This window comes from Zalophus californianus, chromosome 5, assembly GCF_009762305.2.
Source record: "Zalophus californianus isolate mZalCal1 chromosome 5, mZalCal1.pri.v2, whole genome shotgun sequence".
NCBI classification, from domain to species: Eukaryota; Metazoa; Chordata; class Mammalia; order Carnivora; family Otariidae; genus Zalophus; species Zalophus californianus.
In genome coordinates this window covers 14,520,796-14,545,883 of record NC_045599.1, presented here as the reverse complement: position 1 = coordinate 14,545,883, position 25,088 = coordinate 14,520,796, and the positions used below count along the sequence as shown (strand labels likewise).

General features: G+C 46.6%; 1 protein-coding gene and 1 long non-coding RNA gene across 2 annotated transcripts in view; one reads left to right on the top strand and one right to left on the bottom strand.

The window, feature by feature from the left end:
- The window catches only part of TNFAIP8 (TNF alpha induced protein 8), a 112,059-nt gene extending 93,572 nt beyond the window's left edge, over positions 1 to 18,487 (bottom strand). Inside the window, exon 1 of the mRNA XM_035727831.1 lies at positions 18,321 to 18,487. Coding sequence (XP_035583724.1) covers position 18,321 — 1 coding nt within the window. The 5' untranslated portion in view covers positions 18,322 to 18,487. The remainder of the gene's footprint in view (positions 1 to 18,320) is intronic.
- Positions 18,488 to 18,807: 320 nt separating this feature from the next.
- On the top strand, positions 18,808 to 20,866 carry LOC113929220. The gene is made up of 2 exons (XR_003522131.2): positions 18,808 to 19,256; positions 19,371 to 20,866. It is a non-coding gene; the product is annotated as an uncharacterized LOC113929220 (long non-coding RNA).
- The last annotated feature ends 4,222 nt before the right edge of the window (positions 20,867 to 25,088 follow it).

Here is a 25,088-nt window from a genome sequence, read left to right as displayed (position 1 = left end):
TTGTCTTAATAGTGGGTGTAGTTTGTTTGCTTTCTTAAAATTATCAGGATAAGATCTCACCTCATCAGACAAGAACTTGTGAGCCAGTTACTCTTGTAAAGGGTGGCGATTGCCTGGACCACCCTAGATAAATGTCTGCCTGTCTCTTCCTGAACATTCTTCAGGGACAGTAGCTCTACAACTTCCAAGTTTAATCCCTGTAAGGGGAAAGGAACTCTGTCTAACCTGCTAAAAATAGTGCATTTCAAGGAAGTGTCCCTTTTTCTTTTTTTAGCTTCAAACTAAAATCATCCTTTAAATGAAAGTAAAATAATACTTGGGCAAATCATGAAAATGAAGTCACTCATTAACACATATTTACTGAGAATGTGGGAACAAAGATGAGGTCTAGAGATGAACAAGACTTAGTCACTGCGCTCAGGAAGGCTATCTAGCAATGCTCAGACCCTGTAAACTAAGGAAGATGTCATCGGTGATATAATCATTATAGAGACCAGAATGAGCTACTCTGGAGAGGAAGAGAATACATCTGGCCTACCCCCCCCCCCCCCCAGTAAAGAAGAGAACCAGGAAAGGTGGCGTGGAGGCCACGTCTGAAATGGATCCCGAAGGATAGTCTAATTCTGTCCAGAAAGGAGAAGTGTTGGACCTTGAAGACTAGGGAGATATAGCCAGCAAAGACAACAGCAGGGAGGGATGCGGTGTGTTCTGGGACAATGCAGTTTAGGAATGGGGACCAACGGAAATATGCAGAGAAGAAATGGGGGTCAGACCAGGCCTTGAACTTGGAGGGAAGGGTGGGGCAAGTGAGCAAATATTGTTCTTTGGGGCCTGGGCAAGGAGCCTTCCATTTGGTGCTGTATTTACTTATGACAATGAGTTTTTTACAAGAAGGTTTTTTTTTTTAAGATTGTATGTATTTATCTGAGAGAGAGAGAGCAAGAGAGCACGAGCAGGGGGAGGGGCAGAGGGAAAGAGAGAGAAGCAGCGTCCCCACTGAGCAGGGAACCAGATGTGGGGCACTATGTGGGGCTCAAGCCCAGGACCCTGGGATCATGACCTGAGCCAAAGGCAGACGCTTAACCCACTGAGCCACCCAGGCGCCCACAAGTAGGAAGCTTCTAAGCTGAGGCTCCAAAAAGTCAGACATAGTCTCTGAACAGCATGTCATTCTCCTACATCCCCTAGCAGCACTGTGCCTGGTCCTTGACAAACACTCCCCCAAATGCACTGAAGACAAACAGACCATACGCCCATGATCTGCTGCTCCAGCTTATTGCTCTCCTGGACTGGTTTTTGTTGAACATTGGGAGCCACTGACAATTCTGCGTTAGAGGGATAATGCAATCACTGGGGAGCTGTGCGTTGAGAGGAGTAGACTAAAGGTTAGGGAGGTGGCGGGGGTGGGGGCTGTTTCCAATGTTCAGAGCCTCAAGTGTTAACGGACAACATCTTGCTTTTGCTCAGCAGGCTCTGTTTAGACAGATTTTTCTAAAGAAGTATTAGAATGCCTCAAAAACCCAACTGAAATCTAAATTCTCTCCTCTACCAAATGTACTTCTACTGTGAAATGTAAGCACTGTGGAAAGGTACCAAACGAAAAGTTAAACTCCTTCCCAATCTTCCAACCCACAGCTCCACTCTTCATAGCATATTGTTCATTCCTGTAAAAAAAGAAATGCTTGTGCCCTCATAAGCATACAATATGCTTTTTAAAAACATAATGAGATCATTATTTTGCTTTTTTATTTAATCTCTCTTGGAGATCTCTTCCTATCAGTGCACAGAGACCAGCCTTGTTGTAAAAGCGCATAATGTTTCAGCTCAAGGAAGTACCGTAATACATATTAGCAGCTGATGCATACATAAGTTGTTGAGAGATTCTTTCCCCCCTTTTTAAAATCAACACTGTAATGAACTCTTTTTGTCCCAGAATGAATTCACTCATGGTTAGCTGTATCAGCGTCTTGGATGGATACAGATGGGCTCTCTCGTATAAGACATAATTCAGCCCATTTCCTCATATGTTAATGCAGTTAACAGTTGCTTATCTTAGCAATGAAGGGGAACATAAAGATAATCTAAAAATAAATTCACTCCCAAGAGTATCTCAGGATGTTCTGGCGCCCTGGAGCCTCCTGGAAAGACTCAGGGCCAGAGTTCTGCCTTCCGAGCCTGACCCCCTCGTGCAGAATTCTTCACTCCACACTGGGGGCAGGACAGATTTCCTTCCAGAGGGTCCCAGGGCTCTCCCCTTCTTGCTCTACCAGTGGCTTCAGGCTCCTTGGTTGACAGGCTTCAAATGCCAATGAAAAGTGCAGGTGATAACAACCAGAATCATAGAATTGCACAGCTGGGGGGGGCGGGGGGAAGGTTCGAGATTATAGAGTGGACACCTTATATTTCTTAGATGTGGCAATTTTGACCCAGAGGTTTGAATATCCCAGCGAGATTACACAGCCAGTCACTCCACAGCCCACCTTCCACGCTCCCGTCCAGAGCTTTTTCCAGTATATAGTAAATCTGCATGCTCTTCTTAATTACTTCAAAAAGACCATGGAAGCAAAATTTGTCTATACTATTCCCTTGGGTAGAAAGAATAATGCTTAAAAAAAAAAAAAAAAAAAAGGGAAGGACAGTAGGGGAAGGGCAAAAGAGGTGAACGGCACTAGGAGGTACAAAAACTTGTAGTTATAAAAGTAAATAAGCCATGAGGATGAACAGTACAGCAGAGGGAATATCGTCAATAAAATTGTAATAATTTTGTACGGTGACAGATGGTGACTCCACTTATCACGGTGAGCATTCTGTAATGTATATATTTGTCAAATCATTATGTTGTACACCTAAAACTAACATAATATGCCAACTGTACTTCAATTAAAAATTCAAAAAAAAATACAGGTCTACGAAATAAGGTTTGCTGCTCGTGCACGGTACAGCTTCAGAAGCACCATTTAAATTATAATCTTTGCGGATGGTGTCCCCTGCATTGTGCAGTACACAACCTCAGTGGCCATACATGGTCGTCCTGAGGGGGAGGAAAAAAAAGAACATTCTGAGACCATATACCTATGGAGAGATGGCACACGTAGTAAGAAATCCAACAACCTCATTTTTAAATCATTTTAACTTACGTCTCCACCGAATTCACTACTAGAATGTCTAACAAGTTTCAGAATTTACACATTTGGGTTTCACCTCGGTCTCCTGACCCCTGTTGAGGTGTTAACAAGTAAGTGCCAGTAACACTGCTGACTTGTAACACTTGAGACAGGCAGTTCTCCACAACGGATTTTCAAACCTGGGGCGACATAAGGCTGAGAGACTCTAGAGCCATATTTGTATTACTCCCCTTCCATTGATGCTACAGAGTCTAAATCAGGGATCTCGAATAGCTCCGAGAACAGTCTGTTCAAGATCTAAATGTCATAGAGTAGCCAGCTCCACCTTTCAATCCTTGGAGCCCAGCTCTGTCACTTACTGCAAGCACCTGCAAACCAGAGAGGTAAAAATCTGCGTTTTTGCAAAAGGAAGTACAGTGATGTGGTTAAGAACCAATAGATTTAAATATCAGCTTTTGCTTCTGACTTGGGTAACGACTTTGACTCTTGCGGTCTCAGTTTCCTTGTTTTTTAAAATGGGTATGATAATGACAGAACCTGGGACTTGGCAAGGTACCTAAAAGCTTAGCATAATGCCCAGCATACAGTAAGCGCTCAGTAAATCTGGAGCCTCTACCACCCTAGCTGGTTCACACCAGAGGCAACCAGAGGCAAAAGGCAAAAATACAGGCACCTAGGAGCAGGAAAAGAAGAAGTCTTCGGTATGGTTTCTGCTGAATTAATAAAAGCAGACTGGAAAATGCTTCCATTTTCACACAAGTCCATAGTCATCCATGGTAACTCCTAGGAGCAAGGAGTCATTCCTAGGACTGTTTTGATCGACACTTGAAATGCTAGATCTGGGGAAAACCTCACAAGGGCAGGTCAGCCTTGGGAGTGCAGAGCCCCAAGTGCAGTTCCTCTCCTCAGGGCCACTGACCAAGAACAGAAAAGTGGGGCAACCAGAGTAATTTCTCACATCATGGGCAGTTTTTCCATATCACTGACTCAGGGTGCCAATGAGATTTCTCTGATGTGCTCCAGGCAATGGGGTTCCAGTCTTTCTGCATACCTGAGATCACCTCACTGTTCACATCCATTGGAGAAGAGCCACTATTCCATTACTTCTGGAATCTTTTTTTTCCTAAGATTTTATTTATTTATTTGAGAGAGAGAGAGAGAGAAAGACACACACACACAGCACGCACACAAGCAGGGGGAGCAGCAGAGGGAGGAAGAGAGGGGGAGAGGGAGAAGCAGACTCCCTGCTGAGCAGGGAGCCCGATGCGGGGCTCGATCCCAGGACCCAGGGATCATGACCTGAGCTGAAGGCAGACGCTTAACCGACTGAGCCACCCAGGCGCCCCTTCCTAGAATCTTCTTATCATTGCTTTTGTAGGGTGAATATTTGTAAAAGCTATGTATTACAATCTTTTTTTTTTCCTGTTAATTGCGTGGCACTGAGTTGATCAAGAGAAGGGGGAAAAAAATTCTGCAAGGCCCACAGGCCAGGGCCTAATGAAAAGAGCCAGGGCAAGGATGTTGCTGAACCAGTGCAGGCCAGGCATAAAAGCGGACAGCCCACGGGTCATGCCCCGTGGCAAATGCTCTGAGAAGTATGAGAGAGCAGAAGTCAGAGGTTCCAAACGCAAGGAGTCAGGCAGATGAATGAAATGTGTGACTGCTCAGGCTAATTCAGCAGCGAGGCTTTGGACAAACTGGCATGCATGCCCCACTCATTGGCATTTCATTTTTACAAGCGAAACACAGTGCGCTTGTTGAACCCGATGCATTGGGCCTCACATGTGGGCCGAGGGCATCCATTTCGCGGTCCTGCCGTGGGTTCTGACAGCCAAGAAGTGAAGAGCAGAAAGGTCAGCCAAGAAAGGAAAGGACAGGTGGCAGCTCCAGGCCTGTGAGAGGCTAGGGTCTGGGCCCACATGCCACGGGCCGGGGCTTAAAACCCACAAGAAGAGGTCAAGGTACGGTCAAGGGGAGTGCAAGCAGGCATGCGGCCACAGTGGCATTCGGGGTGGGGCCAGACCCTCTGTGAGCCAGGGGTTCCCAGGGCGCTGGGAACGTGAGAACATGGCCTGACAGCCCGACCCTAGGACAAGCCAGGGCCCCATGGGCGCTGCAGCCGCACACCTGCTCCTGGGGGCGGAGCCTGCCTCAGTGCGCGCAGCCAGGTCCCGGGCCAAGCCATGCCTGATTGGAGGAACAGAGCTGAAGGGGCAGGGCAGTTCCCGACAGGCTAAAAAGGAAAGGAAAAAACCCACATCCTTCCCCAACGTTTATTTCATAAACAAGTATATATTTAGCGCTAATTCTGTGCACTTTACAAGGTACAGCTGAGGTTACAAAGATAAGAAGCTATACTTACTCAGAGTAAGTGGCTTATTTTGGGTTAACAGGAGAGAGCGATTATTTGGCACCAGGGCTGGCCAAGTCATTGACCTGGATTTGGTAACATTTTAGCTCACTAATCATTGTATTGGAAGAGTAGGTAGATAGTCAATGGAAGGGAATAGGAATAGGCATACAGCTGAGGCTCCCAGAAATGCTGAAAGAGTAGGTCATATAGAAGGAAAGAAAATTAAATTATCATCATCAGAATTTTGACAATACTTGATCAGAAGAAAATGGTCTTACGTATTTAAGATTCTCAAGAAAAGAAAATGTGGGCCAAGGACATTACTATAAAGGTCACAAAGTGCTATCAAGAAATCAGGGGATGGGGAACCCGGCTGGCTCAGTCGCTGGAGCGTGCAATTCAGTCTCGGAGTTGTGAGTTTGAGCCCCACATTGGGTGTAGAGATTATTTAAAAATAAAATCCTTAAGAAAGAAAGAAAGAAAGAAATTAGGGAAACAAAAAAAAAAAAAATCAGGGAATTACCTAAGGAATCTATCAGAGAAAGAGCTACAATCAAAATGTCTAGAGACACTGATATGAGGACGGATAATAAGCAAGACATACATAGTTACCTGCAGGAATAAGACTAAATGAGCATTAAAAGGGAGATATTTTACTATACAATGGCTATAGGATCTGACAGTGGAGATACAGTACAGCCTTAAAAAAAATACTGGAGAAGAATGAGTAGGGTGTATGTCAAAGACATTATTTTTACTGTTTCAATAATCAAAACTGATTATGTGGAGATGGCTTACGTACCATGCAGGACAATCAAATGGGTAATTATGACATTCTATCTCCCCTGTGACTAAAAAAAACAGGATCCTAAGTCTGTAAGAAAGAAAATACAAATGTAATAAAGAAGAAGTTAAACAAAAACCCTTAATCTTAAACTTGCCTTGGAAATATCATTATGAACTCACAGTACATTTTATTTTTATATGTGTATATATATGCTTGTATGTAGATATATATATGTCTACATATGTGTTTTCCCAGTTCTGACCAGTAAAAAGACCTAAAGACAATGACCACTCCAGTGAATAAGCATCCCTAGTGCCCGGATTATGGTCCTGAAATACCATTTCTCATTAAACAAACAAACAAATAAACAGGGATTCTCGAAGAAATGGCTGATTCCAGGTCTAGACAGGAAATGTACACGACAAGCCTGGATAACCTTAACATACCAAAGAGCAGGGAAGCTATCAAAGATTACCAAGGTCATGTCAGAAAGACTAAGGATCCAACTGGAAGAAGATCCCACTGGTGAAGGCGGGACTAATCTGAGTCCTGGTAAAAGTTAAAATTTCAGTGGATTGCAACCCATCAAATACATTTAATTCCACGACTATAACAATAATAAAAAAAAAAAAAAACCCACCAAACTGGTCACCTTTTGAAAATGACAGGAAACCAATTCTTGAAAAGTGGGTAAATCAAAGGAAAGAACCAAACATTCACTCTGAAGTTTTTCTACGTGAACTGTACCACTGGGCAACCGAATAATCGTTTGAAGGGGAGTCTATCCCTCAGATGATTGCAGCTAAGAAATGAAATCAAAATGGTGCAATTAGAATATACCAGTCTGCAATCCCCAATGAACTAATAATAGATCCAGAGAGCGAGGATCAACAGCTGCAAACAGCAAAAAAGAGTGGGAGAAGAAGACGTCTTATGCCTCCCGTGAAAGAATCCAACAGCACCTGTCACCTTGCCCCAAAGGGATCAAACCCGAGTCTGATCAAGCCTCTGGACCCAGATGCAGGAAACACACAGCAAAGGCACAAACTGAACTTCACCATGAGTGCACATCTTGTTAACACCGTGGGAAACTCTACAGATCAAACAGCCCAGGTCCTTCAACAAAAAAACAAACAAAAAAAATTATTTTTTTAAATAGTGGAGGATGTTAAGGGAATCTGTAGATTCAAAGAGATCTAAAAGACACATCAAGTTTTTTAAAAAAATGAGCAAGACTCAACTATCATGACTATCATGGGTCAGACTGCTCACTTGGGTGATAAAAGACATAAAGAGATGCAAGGAAGTGATTACTCTAAAAGTCAGGGTGGCATTTGCTTTTGGAGGGACAAAGGAGAATATGACCCGGGCTGGGTATGTGAAGGCACTTGTGGAGTGGCTGGCCAAATGGTATTTCTTGCCTGGAGGGATGCTTACATGAGTGTTTGTCTTAGAGTAAGTCACTAAAGTGTGTGTTTGCTTTGTGTGGGTTTTGGTATTTATGTTTCATTTTATAATACAGAGGTTAAAAAAAAAAGGCATTGAGAAAATCTAGGTGTGTCAACACAGAAAGGGCCAACTGCTGCAGGGGATCACAAGGTATAGAGAGGAAAGCATCCCGGCAGCAGATCAACTGGGAGCAGGTGTCTGATGAAGGCCTTCTGTTTCAATGTACTTCTTGTGTTTAAGGTAAATGACTGCATCTATAATGTTTTAAAATTCGCCTTATAACACTTACAATAATTTCCTAAAGCTTATAGCAACTGATGTGCTCCAAAATATGCCAAAGGCAATCTCAGTGCAAAACGTCCTCCTGGGTGCCTAGTGGAATTGCCAAAAGCTGTTGGATATTGGGTTCTTACAGACATGAAGAGTCTTCACTTGACTCAAAGTCGTAGCTTCGAGTTCCCAGAATTAGACAAGGAAGGTACACCCTTTACTCTCTCCCTTACTCGGCTCCCCATGCAAGCTATTAGCAACAGGGGATTAAGAGAGCGAATGAACAGAACCTTTCCCCCCAAACTTTAGCAATCCTCAAGTCTAACCGAACTGTCCCACCCCAGGTGCTGTTACAGCTTTAGCAACGTGAGTTCAGGAACTAAGTGAAGAAATACAGGCTCCTGGGGTCGGCCCTGGTTCTGAGCTGTGGGGATGGGACACTGGAGCAGTGGGTCTCTTGCGTTGCTGGCCATCAAAGCCACCGGACGAGACATACGCAGAGCCCTGCATCTACTGTGGCTGACCCCCAACCACCCAGGTACTCCCCGGGGGGCAGTCTCTGCAATACAAGAACCTGTCCCCGCTCTTAGAAAACGTGCCTCACGCCAAGACTCTATAAACCGGAGGGCACATTTGCCACCACTCAGACGGGCACTCGGCGGCACGAGCCAGCAACGAAAGATGCATTTCTCTGGGTTACGAAACCTGTCCACCTTTTTCCCTTTACAAAATAGGACATCAGAGTTATCCTCACAACTTGAGCAGCTCAGTTTCATGGGTTTCGAACGTCCACACTGCTTACTTTGAAAGGTGAATTACATCTGAAATAATCCTAGGACTTTTGTCCAAGAAGCAGACAGTGGCTGGCTGGAGAGAGAATAGCTTTTGAGAGTCCACAGGAAATGAGGGAGTTCGTAGCAGGTTTATTGAGGGGTAATGCACTATCGCAGCTCAGAGCACACGTAAGGGGGGTGGGAGAATTTCCACGGTACCAATCCCAGTGCGGCCAGGCACCTGTGGGCTTACTTAACTTCCCCAAACCTCAATTCCTCAACTGTAAACACAGATTAACACTCACACCCTTCTCATACAACCATTTTGAAGATGAAATTAAACAATGTGTATAAAGCACTCAGCACAGTGCCTGATCCACTCTAAGTACTCCATAAATGTGTGTCATTATTGCTATTGTGGTTGTGAACGTTTCCAGAAACATGAAGAACTCCCTATCTGATGGACATCTTCCAGGTTTGAATGTAGGATGCTGTCTCCAGAGTCAGTTGTGCTATTTTTCTAAATCCATGACCCTTCACATTAAAAAGTCACTACTAGGAGTAATTAAGTATATGCGGTTTTCAACACCTCCTACATCTTCTGTTTTTCTCCCAACTACTCACCATGGGTGGTTAGTTTTAATTCCAATGAAACCTGGTTTTATCATTCTCATTAACAGTGATGGCCTTAGTTACAACAGCTACTAGAGCGTGGGAGTCTGGGGCCAGTGCAGGTGCTGTGTGCCCACTCGGCATGCCCTCTCCCTTCTTCCTATTGGCACGGCCAACCTCCCACAGTAGAGTTTTCCTCTAACGACGGCTACTCACTTTCACAGCTCTCCTGCAACTATGACTCAGCTCTGCTCCGTGAGGCCTGAGGAGACTTCAGGAAAGCTCCTACCCCCGGATAGAAAGACATGGACACTGCAGGGGAACAGATTCATCATCGCCCTCTCTGTGCCCCACCTCTCCCCTCCATATACACACACACACTTTGTGCCTTTGGATGGAGTTGGAGGCAGTGTGCCATACCTGGTGCCGAGGACGCCCTTTTCTGCCCACGAGGCAGCAAGTCTGCCGAAGAAAAGGTAACATGCTAACGATGGGAGAGCAGAAGGACGGAAAGAACCCGGGCCCTGGTGATACTGTCTGAGCCACTGGTTCAACACCGGATTGCACCAAGCACGGACTGCCCTTCACAAAAGATAACTTAATGACTTTACTGTTCAAACCTGTTAGTTGGGCATTCTCTTACGTGCTGCCTAAAGTATCCTGAATGTTACGGCCTACACTGCATCCCCCTCACAAATTCCAAAGTTGAGACCTGAACCCCAGTACCTCAAAACAGGACTGTATTTGGAGAGAAGATCTTTAAAGACATGATTCGACTAAAATGAGGCCGTTAGGGAAAGCCCTAAAACAATATGACTGGTGTCCTTATAAGAAGGAAATTGGACACACACATGAAAGGCACACACAGAAGAAGCTGAGAACATTTGGTGCCAGCAGATCTGAGCTGCAAGAAATAATAAAGGAAGCTCTTCAGGCAGAGAGACAAGAAAACACCCTAATGGAAACGAGTCCATGCTAAAGAATCAAGAGCCCCAAATATTGTGATTAAGTAGATAACTAGGAAAAAAGCTTTTTTCTCATGTTTTAATTTTTTCAAAAGATAGTTGTCTAAAGTGAAAAATAATAACTGTGATTTCTGAACACTCTACATAGATGTAAAATGTACAATGCTAACGTAAAGACTATCATTTGTAATATCCTTTACAAAGGCGATTGTTACAGAGAGACTTCTGTCCCGCACCAAATTCATATTTGGAAGCCCCAAGCCCCATTGTGACCAAGCCCCATATTTTCGGAGATATGCCCTTTAAAGAGATAATTATGGTGAAATGAGATCACAAGGGCGGGGTCCTAATCTGACAGGGCTGGTGTCCTTACATAAAGAGAGAGAGAAACACCAGGGATGCCTCCCAGAGAAAAGGCCAAGGGAGGATATAATAGAAAGTAGCCATTTGCAAGCCACAGGGAGAGGCCTTGAGAGACACCAAACTTGCTGACACCTTGATCTTGGCCTTCCAGCCTCCAGAACTGGAGAGAATACAGAACTGGGAGAAATACAGATCTGCTGTTAAAGCCGTCCAGTCTGGTATTTTGTTACAGCAGCCTGTGCAAACCAATATGGTGATATAGCATACTATTTATTATCAGGAATATAAAAGCCCTAAGGGTAACCATAAAAGGGAACAGAACTTACAACAGAAGGATGGAAGGTGAATTTCGGGTAGGTGTGCCTTGAAGGAGCTCAGAGTCCAGGTGTAGGAAGCCCAACTTCCTACAACCATCTCTTCTCCCAAACTGCGAGGCTTGAAGGCCATCCCCCTGGTGTGCTGCGGGATGGTGCCTAGAGAGGGGGGCTCAAGCATGACTCAGAGTCGTCCCTTTTCATCCCTGTTGATCCCTGGTCAAATACTTAAACCTCCAGGGAAAGACAGAGGCTCTACTAAAATGACTATTATGTATCATCAGAAGCAGACCTTTAATATACTCCATGTCTCTTACTAGAATGATAAATTGAGAAGTGACCAGAATTCAGAAACAGGGAAGAAAGTCTCAAGTACCGGCCCAACTCAAAATGCAAAAAAAAGAAAAAGAATTTAAAAAAAGAAGAAGGGGGAGGAGGAAGAGGAAGTGGAGGAAGTTACGGAAAGGTGGCTTCAAAGAAAGAAACTGTGTTCTCCATCTTGCCATTGCCCACCATTTTGAAATGAGAGGGACATCCCAAGAACAGGACAGCCCGGGAGGTGCCAGGACCTCAGGACGGGGAGGGGACCTAGGGTAGGCTTTACCGGCCACTCGGTGACCGAGTCCTGGCCCTGGAGCACCCCCCATCATCCGCCACTCTTGAAAAGGGGGGCACCCATCCCATGAGTGATCTACAAGGAGATGGCCTCCAGGCGGCCGGCGCCAGCCGACGACGTCAGCAGAGCCAGTGACCGGTAATCTAGATTTTTAACTAACGAACCCTGAGCAGATTCCCCAGGGTCCCTGCTTCATGGCTCTCAATTCCTGGATCTATTCGTGGGACACCACTGTTGGTTTTGGTTGTTATTTTTTCGTCTCTGACCTCATCATTGGTCAATATTTCTCTACCCAGTGAAGACCTACTAGAAAAACCACTTTGTTGTTCCTTAAGATGGGTACCCAGGTGTTCATTTTGTGCGAGTTCATTTTAATCTTTAAACTTTTAAAACCGCTCTGGACTTTCAAGAAATCTGCTCTTTCCACTGCCAAAACCACCCTCGGCTCCCCCCAAAACACACAAAAAACAACCCTACAGATCATCTGCTGCCTGAATAGTCTTCTTGATAGAACAAGACATTAAAACTGGTCTCCCAGGCTAGGGGTTTAGAATTTGCTGTGCATCAGTCAAGGGGGTGGGGTCAGAAATACAGAGTCCCAGGCCCAGCTATTGTAGGCGGAGCCCAGGAATCTGCGCCGTTGGTGTCAAGGGTCCCAGGGGATCGTGATGTGCAGTCAGGTGGCAAGCTCTGGCCCCTGATGGGCCCTGCACTACAGCAGCATGCTGGAAAAGTTCAAAGCTTCATTTGGTCTCTCACCTTTGTGGCTGCCCAGGTACTCACACGTTCAAACCATCCCCCTTGGGGCACACAGGCCAGGGACCCCCAGAGCCCCTGCTTCCTCAGAAGGTGGTGTCTGACCCTGGCAAGTCAGAGCAGGCTGAGCATTCCAGGACAGAGAAGCAAAGGAGCTCACAGAGGGGAGGTCTGAGCCCCCTCATCTGTCCCCGGTACCCTCTGTGACTTCCTGGGAGCCTGTCCCTTCACCCAGGCACAAGGGGATTCCACCACTAAATCAGGACTGCTCTGCCCTTGGGCAGTGATAACATGGAATCAAACACCAGCCTTTCCCAGAAAACTACCTCATCTTTGTAAAGAGAGAAGAGGGGGTGCCTGGGTGACTCAGTTGGTTAAGCGTCTGCCTTCGGCTCAGGTCATGACCCTGGGGTCCTGGGATTGAGCCCTGCATGGGGCTCCCTGCTCAGCAGGGAGCCTGCTTCTCCCTCTCTCTCTCTCTCCCTCTGTGCTCTCTCTCTCAAATAAATAAGTAAAATCTTTAAAAAAGAGAGAGAGAAGAAAGAAACACAAAGGAGTTATTTCCTGATCACTGAGCAGTGGAACCGAGTCCGAGACTTATTCCTTAAAGGTTTGGATAGTCAAAGATTGTTCTGAACTCTGCAATCTGTTGCCAACATGGCATCTGCTAATTTTCTCAGAAGACTGGCATCTCTGCAGAATTCCTTTGTCACTTCTGCATGTGTGTGTGTGTGTATGTGTGAGAGAGAGAGAGAGAGCCTGAACATAGTCAGCTCAAGGGCTTGAGGTAGGGAAGGATGAAGACAGTTAGGTCTTCACAAACACAAACGACAACCCCTGCCTCCTTCATTTTGGTATTTTGGTTACAGTCATATTGTAAGAAACTTTTTTTTTTAATGGTCGGGAGTGGAGAAGGTTGGCTCATTTCAAATATACATGAGGGTACTGCATGCCCTGCACAGAGAGAGAGAAGTGTGCCCAGCAGACCCTGACCCAGAGGACAACCGTGAAGACGCATTCCTGCTCTCTGGAAATCTCACAACTTCGCCGAGGACATGCCAGCCTGGGTCCCTTTGGGACATCGAGGACAGCTGAGACATACCTGCCTGTCCGTCTTAGATAATCGGGTGTCATCCAACACCTGTTTTAAACAAGGGCCTCCAGAGGTGAAAGGCCAACAGACTGCTCACATCTTAACTGTAACAGGTTTTTTGTAAAAGCTTCCCTCTTGGGGCGCCTGGGTGGCTCAGTCGGTTGAGCGTCCAACTCTTGATTTTGGCTCAAGTCATGATCTCAGGGTCATGAGATCGAGCCCCCTGGCTGGGCTCCAAGCTGGGCGTGGAGCCTGCCTAAGATTCTCTCCCTCCCTCTCCCTCTGCCCAGTCCCTTGCCCCTCCTGCATTCTCTCTCTCTAAAAAGAAGGAAGGAAGGAAGGAAGGAAGGAAGGAAGGAAGGAAGGAAGGAAGGAAGGAAGGAAGGAAGGAAGGAAGGAAGAAAAGGAAGGAAGGCAGGAAGGCAGGAAGGAAGGAAGAGAAAAGCTTCCGTCATGCCCAGGGAGGCTCCCAGGATGCTGTGGCTCTTCTCATGCTCAGATACATAAAGTCCAGATGCCCTGCTCTGGCTCATTTCTCTTCAGCAGCAGAAGCAAGATGTCCCTCCATAATCACATGACCCTGCAGCTGGGAATCATTGAAATTGGGCTATATTCACCCCCATTCTCTGGGCTCCTCTGGCATCATTACAGGGAAAAAAAGAAAGTTTACGCTAAAAGCACATGTGGTACAAGTTATCATTCTTCCTCTCCCCTCCGCTCTGACCCAGTACAAACACCATCCTCTTGAAATGAGCCCAACTTGGCCAATCCAGAAAAGCCCACCCTTTGCTGGGTGCCTTCTGCATACTAGACACCAAGAGAGGGACCTTCTGTTTTAGTCCACATCACAAAACCCATGATGTAAATACTATCCCCAGTTTTGAGCTGGAGAAAGAGGCTCAGAGAGCTTGAGTGGATTGTCCAAGTCACACAGCCACGTGCAGCTGAGACCTAACAGCTGAATCCTGCAGAGTCATGTGAACCAACCACGTTGTGACTCAAGGAGAAGTCATCCTTATTCCCAATGTTTACGGAAACTACAAGTGGAATTTTGGATTTAATTCCATTCTCTGTTATTAAAGAAACAAACCTCGATTTGTTTATAAGTCAGCTTGGGGTGCTTAAGCAGAGGCCCATTCCTGTGTTCTCTCATCCATTCTTTTTTTTTTTCCTTTTTGGTGGGGCAGATCACTGTATGCCTGGCCCCCAGTCACGTCGAGAGAAACATCCCCATGTCGGTCTATCACCTCTCACCCTCAATAAAGCACACCCTCAATAAACTTGTAGTTGCCCATTCAGCTTTGCAGCTGGTTCTGAACGTCCACTACCTTGGTCCTGAACCATAAATACTTGCCTCTAGAGAAAAAGCAACGGCTCTCAAAAAGGATGAGTGGGCATTACTTGATTACTGAAGAGCCTGTGACGTACTAAAACAAGTTTCTCAAGTAACTTCTCTGTTCCACCAGAAAGGCCAAGGAAACAAAGTCCTAGGAATCAAGATAATTACAATTCCACCCCTGGCTATCTGAAACGGACATCAGAAGAGATGTGCTTATTTCAGTTTCTTATCATTTTGAGATAGAAGTATTTTGAAAATGGTTCTTCTATCGTAAGGAAGTGCCTTTACTTCCCTTTGTGAAACAGAAGAATTCTAAACCCACTTTTGCCACCATCAGCTTCCCTGAGGGGGCCCGTTCTTACCCACATTTTCCGGCAAATTGCCAGCCCTCCTGTGAACATGAGAGGGTTGTTCAGTGCCGTGCACACAGGAGGAGCTCTATCAATGCCTGCTGTGTGAATGAACGGTGCTCCCCGCCTGCAAGCTGGACGAGGGATACACCCCCAGATTTGTATAGACGTTCTGGTCTTAGACTCATAAGCCAGATTGTTTCGCACGTGCCTGGATGCCTCTTGTTTCTAGAATTATCTATCCTCCACTTGTAGCTCATTTCCTCCTCTTACTCAGAAATGGATGTCGCATGCAAACTAATGTCCACTGGATACTATTTGACCTCATTTATGTTTTGCAACAAGGTTCACTGAATTTTTTTTTTTTTTTTTTTTTACCCTCAAAGAATCACCCATTTTCAGTTGTTGGTAAGCACCACTTGCAGACAAAAGTCTAGAAACTGCAGTCAACTCAGACTACAGGGCCAGAGTCATCAAAACCAGGGACAGGAGAGAGGAAAGTAAACTGTTACCCACAGGGAAACATAAAGGTTGGGGTGTTAAAAGCTCCTTTTTAGCGTTTGTTGAGTTCTTACTGTGTGCATTTGGTATTAAATGCAGGATGTGGGCAGTGTGAGGAGGGGTGAGGTGATAAAAGTTAATCCAGCCCTACACACAGCGCCGGAATCCGTCAACTTCTGTCTCATAACTGAGCTGACTGAGAATGCCAATAGGGGATCAAGGGTCCACTTTTTTTTTTTGTTAACCCAGGTTGGGCCCCTGTGCACGGCCCCAGGGCCCACTAAGGCTGCCTTTCATCTCTGTGAGAAAACAGGTGGCCCTCACTTGTTATCACCGATCCTCCCCTGCCTCCCTTAGTTTCCCCCATGTTCCATCCCTTCAATGTGTGCAAACATGGAGGGGATGGGGATGGGGAATGGCAAGGAGCAAGTAGCTGAAATTCCCCAAGCCAGAAAAAATCTATAAATCCACCCCTCCTCCCGCATGGCATTTCCTAATGAGTGCTGTTTGGATGCAATCATTTCTCCCCACACACCCTTTCCTCCAATTTCAACAGAACGAAGAACTGCAGAGAATAGGTCTCGTAAAACACTCTTCTGGCGGGGGCGCGCTCACCCTCAGTTTCTGGGCCATTCTGTTGGGAACCCACAGCGGGCTGTGCCCACAACACCTCGCTACGAGGACGAACACTGTATCTGGCAATATAGTCAGAAACGGAAAATTAAGGGACAACGAAGATGAGATTTTCCAGCTCATGCCACCCCATTTCTCAGTGAATTTAAGCACACGAGACCAAAAGGCACAAGAGATTAAAATCTCCCTTAAAGAACAAAATTTCAGGGCTCACTTTGTGCAGAATCACTATGCTTTGGGGGGACTCTCCTCAGATGCAGTGATTTCTCCATGATTCTTAAATCATCTGATAATCTAGATGAATATAATGGCTTATGAATACAAAACAGTCAATATCTAAAGCATTCACATTTTACAGGGAGGTAGGTGGTATCCACTTCCCGAAACTATTTACTCAAATAACAGATAGAAACTGAAAAGGTGGGCCAGGGGTGGGGGGAGGCAAATAATATGTACCGAGGGGCACAGCCATCCACAAAATCTACAAAAAAGCTAATTGTGTTACCAGCTAGAAAATTAGCAATAACTTGCTGACTTAACTCCCCATGACAGATCTAATTAGAAGGTGGCAATAAATGTTTCCAGGTGTTTAATTAAGTGTGATAATTATTTCTTTCCTTTAAGAGAGATGGAGTCATATGTTTACATTTCACAGCATAATGTTTCCTTAGTTAAAACACTGTGGAAACACTTTTGTGTAACACAGGATTGAAACCAGGATAAAAATATCTGCTGTGATAAGCAGCACTTAAAGTGATTTATCAGCTCTTGCTTTCATATGCCAATGTACAATGGCAACGTAAAGCCTGCTCTGTTCTGGTGATTTCCTTTAGCCACATAGCTTTCTGCCAACCTTACATCTCAATGAAAAATTTGGATAAATGAATTCTTATCTAGGAAGCGGGGAAATTTTATGGGGATCTCTACTTTCCAGGAAGAATATAGCAAGAATAAAATGAGATACAGGAGAATTCAGAGACTATTAGAAGTGGATGGAACCTCCTCAGCAACCCAGGGAATCATTTTATGGATGGATTCAAGTACTATCAATTAACCTTTTTTTAAATGCAATAAACCAATTAACGCTATCAATTAACCTTTTTTTAAATGCAGAAATGTACTCTACATTGAGATAGTATTGAGCACCCCGCCCCCCCGAAAGAATTTACAGAGGGATGGAACTATCAGTCTTAAGTAACTCAAGGATTTTGTTGGTTGCAAGGCTGGGCTCTCAACTACTGTCCCCTTCCTTCCATCATCCCCCAGGGTACTGCTCTAACTACTGCTGTGTTTTAGGACATCAGTTGGCTTTCGCATTACCGTGTCACTGAATCAATAAACATCCTTTAGGTGTCAAAGTTTGGTTGGTCAGCCTGGTCTTGAACAAGCCTATTAGCCTCCCTGGGTCCCAAGGCGCATCAGGTGTTCCTCCATCAGGTGCTTAAGGCTCGAGTGTCACACGAGCGCGCACAAGGACACACACACACACAAAATTTTCTTCTTTATAGGCAGTCTCCACCGAACGATCTCAAGGCGAAAACTCTAGTGTGCCCGTTTGACAATGCAGGGCTGGATTACAATCTCAGGCTAGCATCTCGGTCTGCAATCTGGGGCATTGTGACAACCCGGGCAGTTCTTTGGACAGCATGAGCTGTTAACAGGCGGCGTGACACATAGCGGGGGCCGCGTCTACGCAGAGAAGGAAGGAATCGCGAGTGGGGCTCAGAGGGAGACGTGGAAGTGAAGGAAAGGGTCGGCCCGAGTAGGTAGGGGCTGCTAGCCGGAGGTCTAAGTCGCCGCGACGCAGAAACTGGGTAAAACTTCGGGGAGTTTCCGGGGCTGTACGCGCCTGCACACACACTTCCACACACTCGCTCACATGCACCCACTCACACCCACTCACTCCCGAAAGTCTGGCGGCGGGGGCGGAAAGCGCGCCCCCAGGAGCAGCCGGCTGCCCAGCGGCCGGGGAAGCCCCGAGAGGTTGTGTGTGCGAGACCCGCGCGCCGGAAGGCACTTACTCGGAAGAGAGGGCGCGGCGGCGCCGGGACACAGAGGCGAACCTGGTGATCTGACGGCGCGGAGTTCCCTAGGCTCGAACGCTCGCGGGCTTCCACCGACCGATCAGCAGAGCGCGGGCCAGAGCCGGCGGGAGAAAAGGAGCCAGGGGCCGGGGGCGGGGCGGACCGGGCAGAGGGAGGCGCGGAGCGGCCGCGGCGGGGCGGGAGAGAGGGAGCCAGGGGCGGGGCTACGGGAGGCTCGAGGAAGCCGGGGCGGGGCCAGGAGGAGGGGCTAGAGGGTCGGGGGCGGGGCCACGAGGAGCTAGGAGTCCAGAGGCGGAGCCGAGAGGAGGAGCTAGGAGGGTGGAGACAGAGCCGGTCGAGGAGGAGGGACCAGGGGCGGGGATACAGGCGGGGCTAGGCGGTCGGGGGCGGAGCTTGGAGGAGGAGCCTGGAAGCTGGGGGCAGAGCGGGCCAGGTAGGAGGAGCCGGGGGCGGGGATGTGGGAGGAGCTAGATTGTCGGGGGCGGGCCATGAGGAGCTAGAAGGTCGGGGGCGGAGCTGAGAGGAGGAGCTAGGAGTCCCGGCGCAGAGCCGGCCGGAAGAGGAGCCGAGAGGCGAAGAAGGCGCGGATGAGGAAGAGCGGCGGGGCTAGCAGAAGAACCTAGAAGGTCAGGGGCGGGGAGGAGGAGCCAGATATCCTGGACGGGGCGAACCGAGCCTGACGCCAGGTTGGCGCGGCAGGTGCTCCGAAGAAGGCGGAGCGGGGCTGGGCAGCGGCCTGGGAGCCGGATGTGGACTGGAAGGAGGGACCGTTGGACGCGAGAGGTCGGGACTGGCTTGAGGGACACGTTCGCGCCTCGGTTTCTTTAGTCGCAAAAATGAGATACCAGCCTCATAGTGTGTTGAGATGATTAAATGAGCTCATGCATGTTTACCGTACCTGGCACGAAACAGGTACGCATGACTGTCACCGAGTGTTGCCATTATTATTGATTAGAACTATTTAAGCCCCTAAATCGCATTTGCTCTTACCTTCTCCCCCGCCCCCTTTCGGCTTCTGGCCTCAAGTCTACCCGGCGACGTCTGACGCACTCATGATTCCTGGTTGCCATTCGTGGAGATTGCAGGGCTTCCTCTTGCAGTTAAAGGCTCATTGGCTCCCGGGAGGCCGGTCTGGTCTCAGCCACTTCCGCGGACTTCACTGTGACTGCTACTGGCTGTGGGGGCAAAGGCTACCTCGCCCCCGGGATGGGACAGAAGATGTGCCTGCCTTCTGCGGAGGAGCCCGGATACGGGGTAGCGGTTCATGAAGGTGCTGACCTTCATGGGAGCACGATGAATCCATCCATACCGCAAACATCCATTAAACACCTACTGTATGGTGGCTCTGTGCAGAGGGCTGTTAATAATACTAGCAAAACTTAGTAGGTGCCGGCCACCGTTCTAAGCCTTACGACAGCCTATAATGTAGATCCTCTAGCTACCCACCTTAATTTTACAAAGGGAAAGGGGGGCATAGTGAATTAAAATAGCCTGCCCAAAGTTACACATTTAGGAAGTGGCACAGTATGGCTGGGAGACAGGTAATTAAATACTTTATAGGTGTAGTAGACCAGAAAATCACAACACATTTGTGTTTAATGCCCCAAATAAGAATATGCACAAGGTTCAGCGGTGTTCAGAAAAGAACACTGTCCTGTGGTTATAGCTATGGGGAGGGGAGTGTCAGGAAGACCTTTCGCAAGGAGGTGATGTCTGAGCTGGGTTTGGAAGAAGGAATAGGAGTTGAGGAGCAGCTACAGGTGGAGAAATGGGCGCAGTGAACATTTTTCAAGCATTCAGAAGGGTTGGGGGAAAAGTGGAGATTGGAATGAAGCTAAAATAACAAAAGAGGACCATTGAAATCCAAGTGCTTTTTTTTTTTCTATAGCTATAGGAGCTAAGGAGCATTAATTTGACCCTTGCTTAGTAGAAAGCCAGAAGGATTTTAATCAGGGGGGACATGTCAATTGTTCCAGAAAGGTTAATCTGAAAACAGCAAAGAGAATGCCAGAGCCAGGAAACTTGCTTATGAAGTTACTGAAATCTGACAGGTTGGGATACTGTGGTAGGCAGAATAATGAATCCGGGAAGGATGTCCACTCCCTAATCCCTGGAACACTTTGCAGATGTGCTTAAGTTTAAAGACAATGAGATGGGGAGCCTATCCTGGATTATTTGAGTGAGTCTAATCTAATCATGTGAGTTCTGTAAAGTGAAAGAGTGTGTCGGAGAGATTCAAAATATGAGAGGAGCTGGACCTAGTTCAGAAGCCAAGGATTGGGTGGCCTTTAGAAGTTGGAAATGGACCTCAGCCAACAAAAAGTGAGAATTTCAGTCCCACGGCCACAAGGAAGTGAATTCTGCCAATAACCCAACTGAGCAGGGGAAAGGGGACCCTCCCTTAGAGCCTACAGAAGGGAACTCAGCTCTGGAGGTGCACTTTGATTTTATCCTGTTGAGACCCACACTGGACTTCTGACCTACAGTACTGTAAAATAATAAATTTGTGTTTTAAAACCTTACATTGGTGGTAATTTTGTTGTGACAGTAACGGGAATTTAACAGAGACGCTGAAGGCCTAAACTAAGTGGTTGGAAAGAAGGTGGCTCATGCAGGCCCTGGAAATTGATGGGATGTGGGGGTTGAGGGAAGGAGAGTCATCTAGGTTGATTCATGGGATTTCTGGTTTGGCAGGCTGTTTTGGTGGTGCCACCCATTAGAGGGAGGGACAAAGGCATTTACTTTCTAAACCCTTTTTGAGTCTGCAGTGATGCAACTAAATTAGAAGAGTTTGTACACTCCCATCCTTCCCCACCCCCCAAATGAACTGTAGTACGGTGTCTGCCGCGTGTAAACTGGATGACTTAGGACAAAGCACAAAGCATTAAGGAGACCTGGTGTCTGCTGTCTGAGAAAGAAGGAAGAGCGGGGCTGGGCAGCGGCCTGGGAGCTGGGAGTCTGCATGACTGCTGTGAGAGTCAGCCAGACTCAGCTCCAGGAACCATCCCCATTGCTTCACTTCTGTCTCCCTTGTTCCCAGCTGCACCCTAAAACAGCACTGCCCAGAGCCCCTTCTGTCTTTATCACAGTTCTATAATCTATCTTCAACATTCTTTTTAAAGATATTTATTTATTTATTTACTTATTTATTTGACAGAGAGAGAGAGCACAAGCAGGGGGAGTGACAGAGGGAGAAGCAAACTGTCGGCTGAGCAAGGAGACCAACGCGGGGCTCCATCCCGGGATGGACCCCGGGATCATGACCTGAACCGAAGGCAGACACTTAACCAACTGAGCCACCCAGGCGCCCCTATCTTCAACATTCTACACCTGGACTAGTCTCTTATCCTTAACTTAATTTTTGACTCTTCCTTTACCTGACATACACTTGCATTTCTCCCAGTCTGCTTCCTCTCCTACCCAGCCTGACCCCACCAACCGACACTTTAGCCACTCACTGCTAGTGCCTCCTATTCCTTTACCTCATCATCCTTTCCTTGTACGCACTTGGCGAATCTTCCTGGTCATCCACATTTTCGATATGGACTCAGGAAGAACCCAAAAAGGTGACACTTGATCCTCTACAGACTCATGACCTCCAATCTCAGCTAAGTCTGCGTGCAGCCTAGATATCCTTGTGCATCATGAGTGGAATGAAGGGGGTTCAATCTTTACCCCTTTCCTGGAGACATCTTTCCCACCCCTCGCCCTTCCTGCTCTTAATATACCATCTTACCTCCTAATACAAAATAGATCAGCAATAGCGTTTGCTCGACTTCCTGTTGGAGCTATTAAAAATACCATCTGCATCCACTCATCTTGGTTTCCTTTCCTCTCATCCAAGTGGATCCAGAGTAAACCCTCTCACCAGTTCTCTGGGTCCCCACAGAGCCCTCGCTTCTATCTACATGGGCTGCATTCCATTAAATATCCTTTCTCTCCCTCTCTCTCTCAAGATTTTATTTATTTGAGAGAGAGAGAACAAGCAGAGGGGGTGGGGGAAGCAGACTTCCCACTGAGCAGGGAGCTCGACGTGGGACTTGATCCCAGGACCCGGGGATCATGACTTGAGCCGAAGGCAGCCGCTTAACCCACTGAATCACCCAGGTGTCCCTCCCTTCTCTTTTATCCTCAACCTCTCCAGTTCTTTTCTTTCCTTGCAAAACTTTAGGGGAGCCTGGGTGGGTGGCTCAGTCAGTTAAGTGACCAACTACTGGTTTCGGCTCAGGTCATGATCTCAGTGTCATGAGACGGAGCCCTATGTCGGGCTCCACGCTGAGTGTGAGGTCCGCTTGGGATTCTCCTTCTTCAGCCCTTCTCCCCACTTGCACACTCTCTCACTCTAAAATAACTCTTTTAAAAATGCTAAAAATAAAAATAATGCAAAGTTAAAAATTCTCCAAGGACCCTGCCACCTTCTCTCACTCCAACACACTTTACTGGGGCCATCTAGACCTGACAGGCCACAGGTGCTGCAAATAGAAACAATGCAGAGCGGCCATCACCTCAGGGCTTACTTTAGGGGGCTGGGGAGGGAAGGGGACTCCACAATCTCAGGCAACTTGCATTACTGTCTTAAAGAACTGTTACTCTTCCACCATATTTCACAGTGTGATAATATTTAGAAGTTAGCAAAGTTACCTTTCCTATCTTACTTGAGCCAATAAACACTTGGATCACTTCATTTTCAAATTAGCTCTTGTGTTATTTCCAATGTGGAGTCAAAAAAAAAAAAAAGCATTAGAATCTAGGAATCTTCTAATCCCTGGTCTATTAGTGAGTGGCTAAATATATTTGTAAGGACTTGCAGCTCTGTCTGGATGAATGAATCCTCCCAGACCAAAAACCCAAGACACAAGACACCAACACCCTATAAATCACATGAAGTAGAGACAACTGTGACTCTAGCTGCCTGCCAAAAATGCCTCTGTGCCTGCCTGTTTTTGGTTCTATCAGGTGAAGGTAGGAACTAACTTTAGACACATTTGTAAGTTTTCAAAAATCTTCTGATCCTGTTTCTCCTATACTCTCCTCTCTCGTTTGAAGCCCCTACTGGGCTTACTGAGCCGTAGTTTCTTTTTGTTTTGTTTTTTTTTTTTTAGTGCAAGCAAAGAACTACATGGTACCACGATATGTGCAATAAAAATGTATGCACATACACTCTGGGAGGAGAGTGGAAGTGACCCATATTCCCTGGGTGAACGGGGAAGCTTTCCCAAAGGAGCTTCCATCCAACCAAGTCAAAAAGGATGAACTGAAGTTTTCCAGGCGGACAGAAGGGCTCTCCGGGAAGCGTCTAGGGAGAGAGGTAAGATCAGGTCTAACATTTCCCAGCAGGCCAAATGCACTGAAGCAAGGCTGTGTGCATCTTAAACACATGTTTATGTGGCCTTTGTGCATTAACCACATTTCCATGAAAGTCTGTGAAAGAACATGCCTGATTCAAAACATGGCTATAACGTCACCAGCCTCCAAACTCATTTTCTGACGGCCTGCTGCTTCAACTCTTTCCAGGCCTATTTTTCTTTTCAGAGCATTGTCATAACATGTAATCTTGTCCTTAATGTAACCACATGAGTAAAAAGTATATACATTTTTTCCAAATAAAGTTGCAGATTGGGTCGGGTAGGAGAATTGTTCAATGTCAGGCAAACTAGAAACTTGAGGATAGAATAAAAATTTGGGGATCGATATCTTTTCCTATTACTTCCATAGACCACAACCCCAACTCATAGCTAGTACAGATCACTGGTGATTAAACATTCATCACAGAGTATTTTTCACTCTTTATTCAGAATTACTTAGCTCCTATAACAGTCACTGAAACGCACCTCTTCTGAAGAAAGCTTGCTAGAACTATTGCCTGTATCAAAGGGTGACTTTATCCACAATCTTAGCCAATTCAATCAACCACCCTCCCCATGAAACCAAGTTCTCTCCATGTTTCCAGATTTTCAAACTTTGAGCCATTTTTTTTAAATGTTTTTTATTTATTCATGAGAGTCAGAGAGAGAAAGAGAGAGGAAGAGGGAGAAGCAGGCTCCCCGCAGAGCAGGGAACCCAATGTAGGACTCGATCCCAGGACCCTGGGATCATGACCTGAGCCGAAGGCAGATGCTTAACCATCTGAGCCACCCAGGCGCCCCACTTTGAGCCATTCTGTATAGAAACTAAAGTGCTGGGGTGCCTGGGTGGCTCAGTCGTTGGGCGTCTGCCTTCGGCTCGGGTCGTGATCTCAGTGTCCTGGGATCGAGCCCCACATCAGGCTCCCTGCTCGGTAGGAGGCCTCCCTCTCCCTCTCCCTCTCCCCCTGCTTGTGTTCCCTCTCTCGCTGTGTCTCTGTCGAATAAATAAATAAAATCTTAAAAAAAAAAAAAAAAGGAAACTGAAGTGCTGCCCCTAGTTAGAACGCTTAATTTTCTGTGGTTGCACCACTGGACTCCTTGTCTATGTAGGTTCTTCCTCACCTGAATTTTCTTCTTTTTGACTATCTCAAATCTCACTTGAGCCTATCCCAAATACTACAAAGCTTAGTTTTGTTTTGTCTTGTCTTTGGCTGTGTGATTCTACTTTGAAAAGATTTTTTTCTACAAATATGGTCTAAAACCCTTGGAGTTCTCCTGTGTACTTACCCATGAAATGCTAGTCCAAGTTCGCAACCCTGCGCTTGATTTTAAACCAGGAAAGCTCCCACCTTACTACTTGAATACTCCCAGCACAGCACCCTCACCAAGTGGGCTCTTG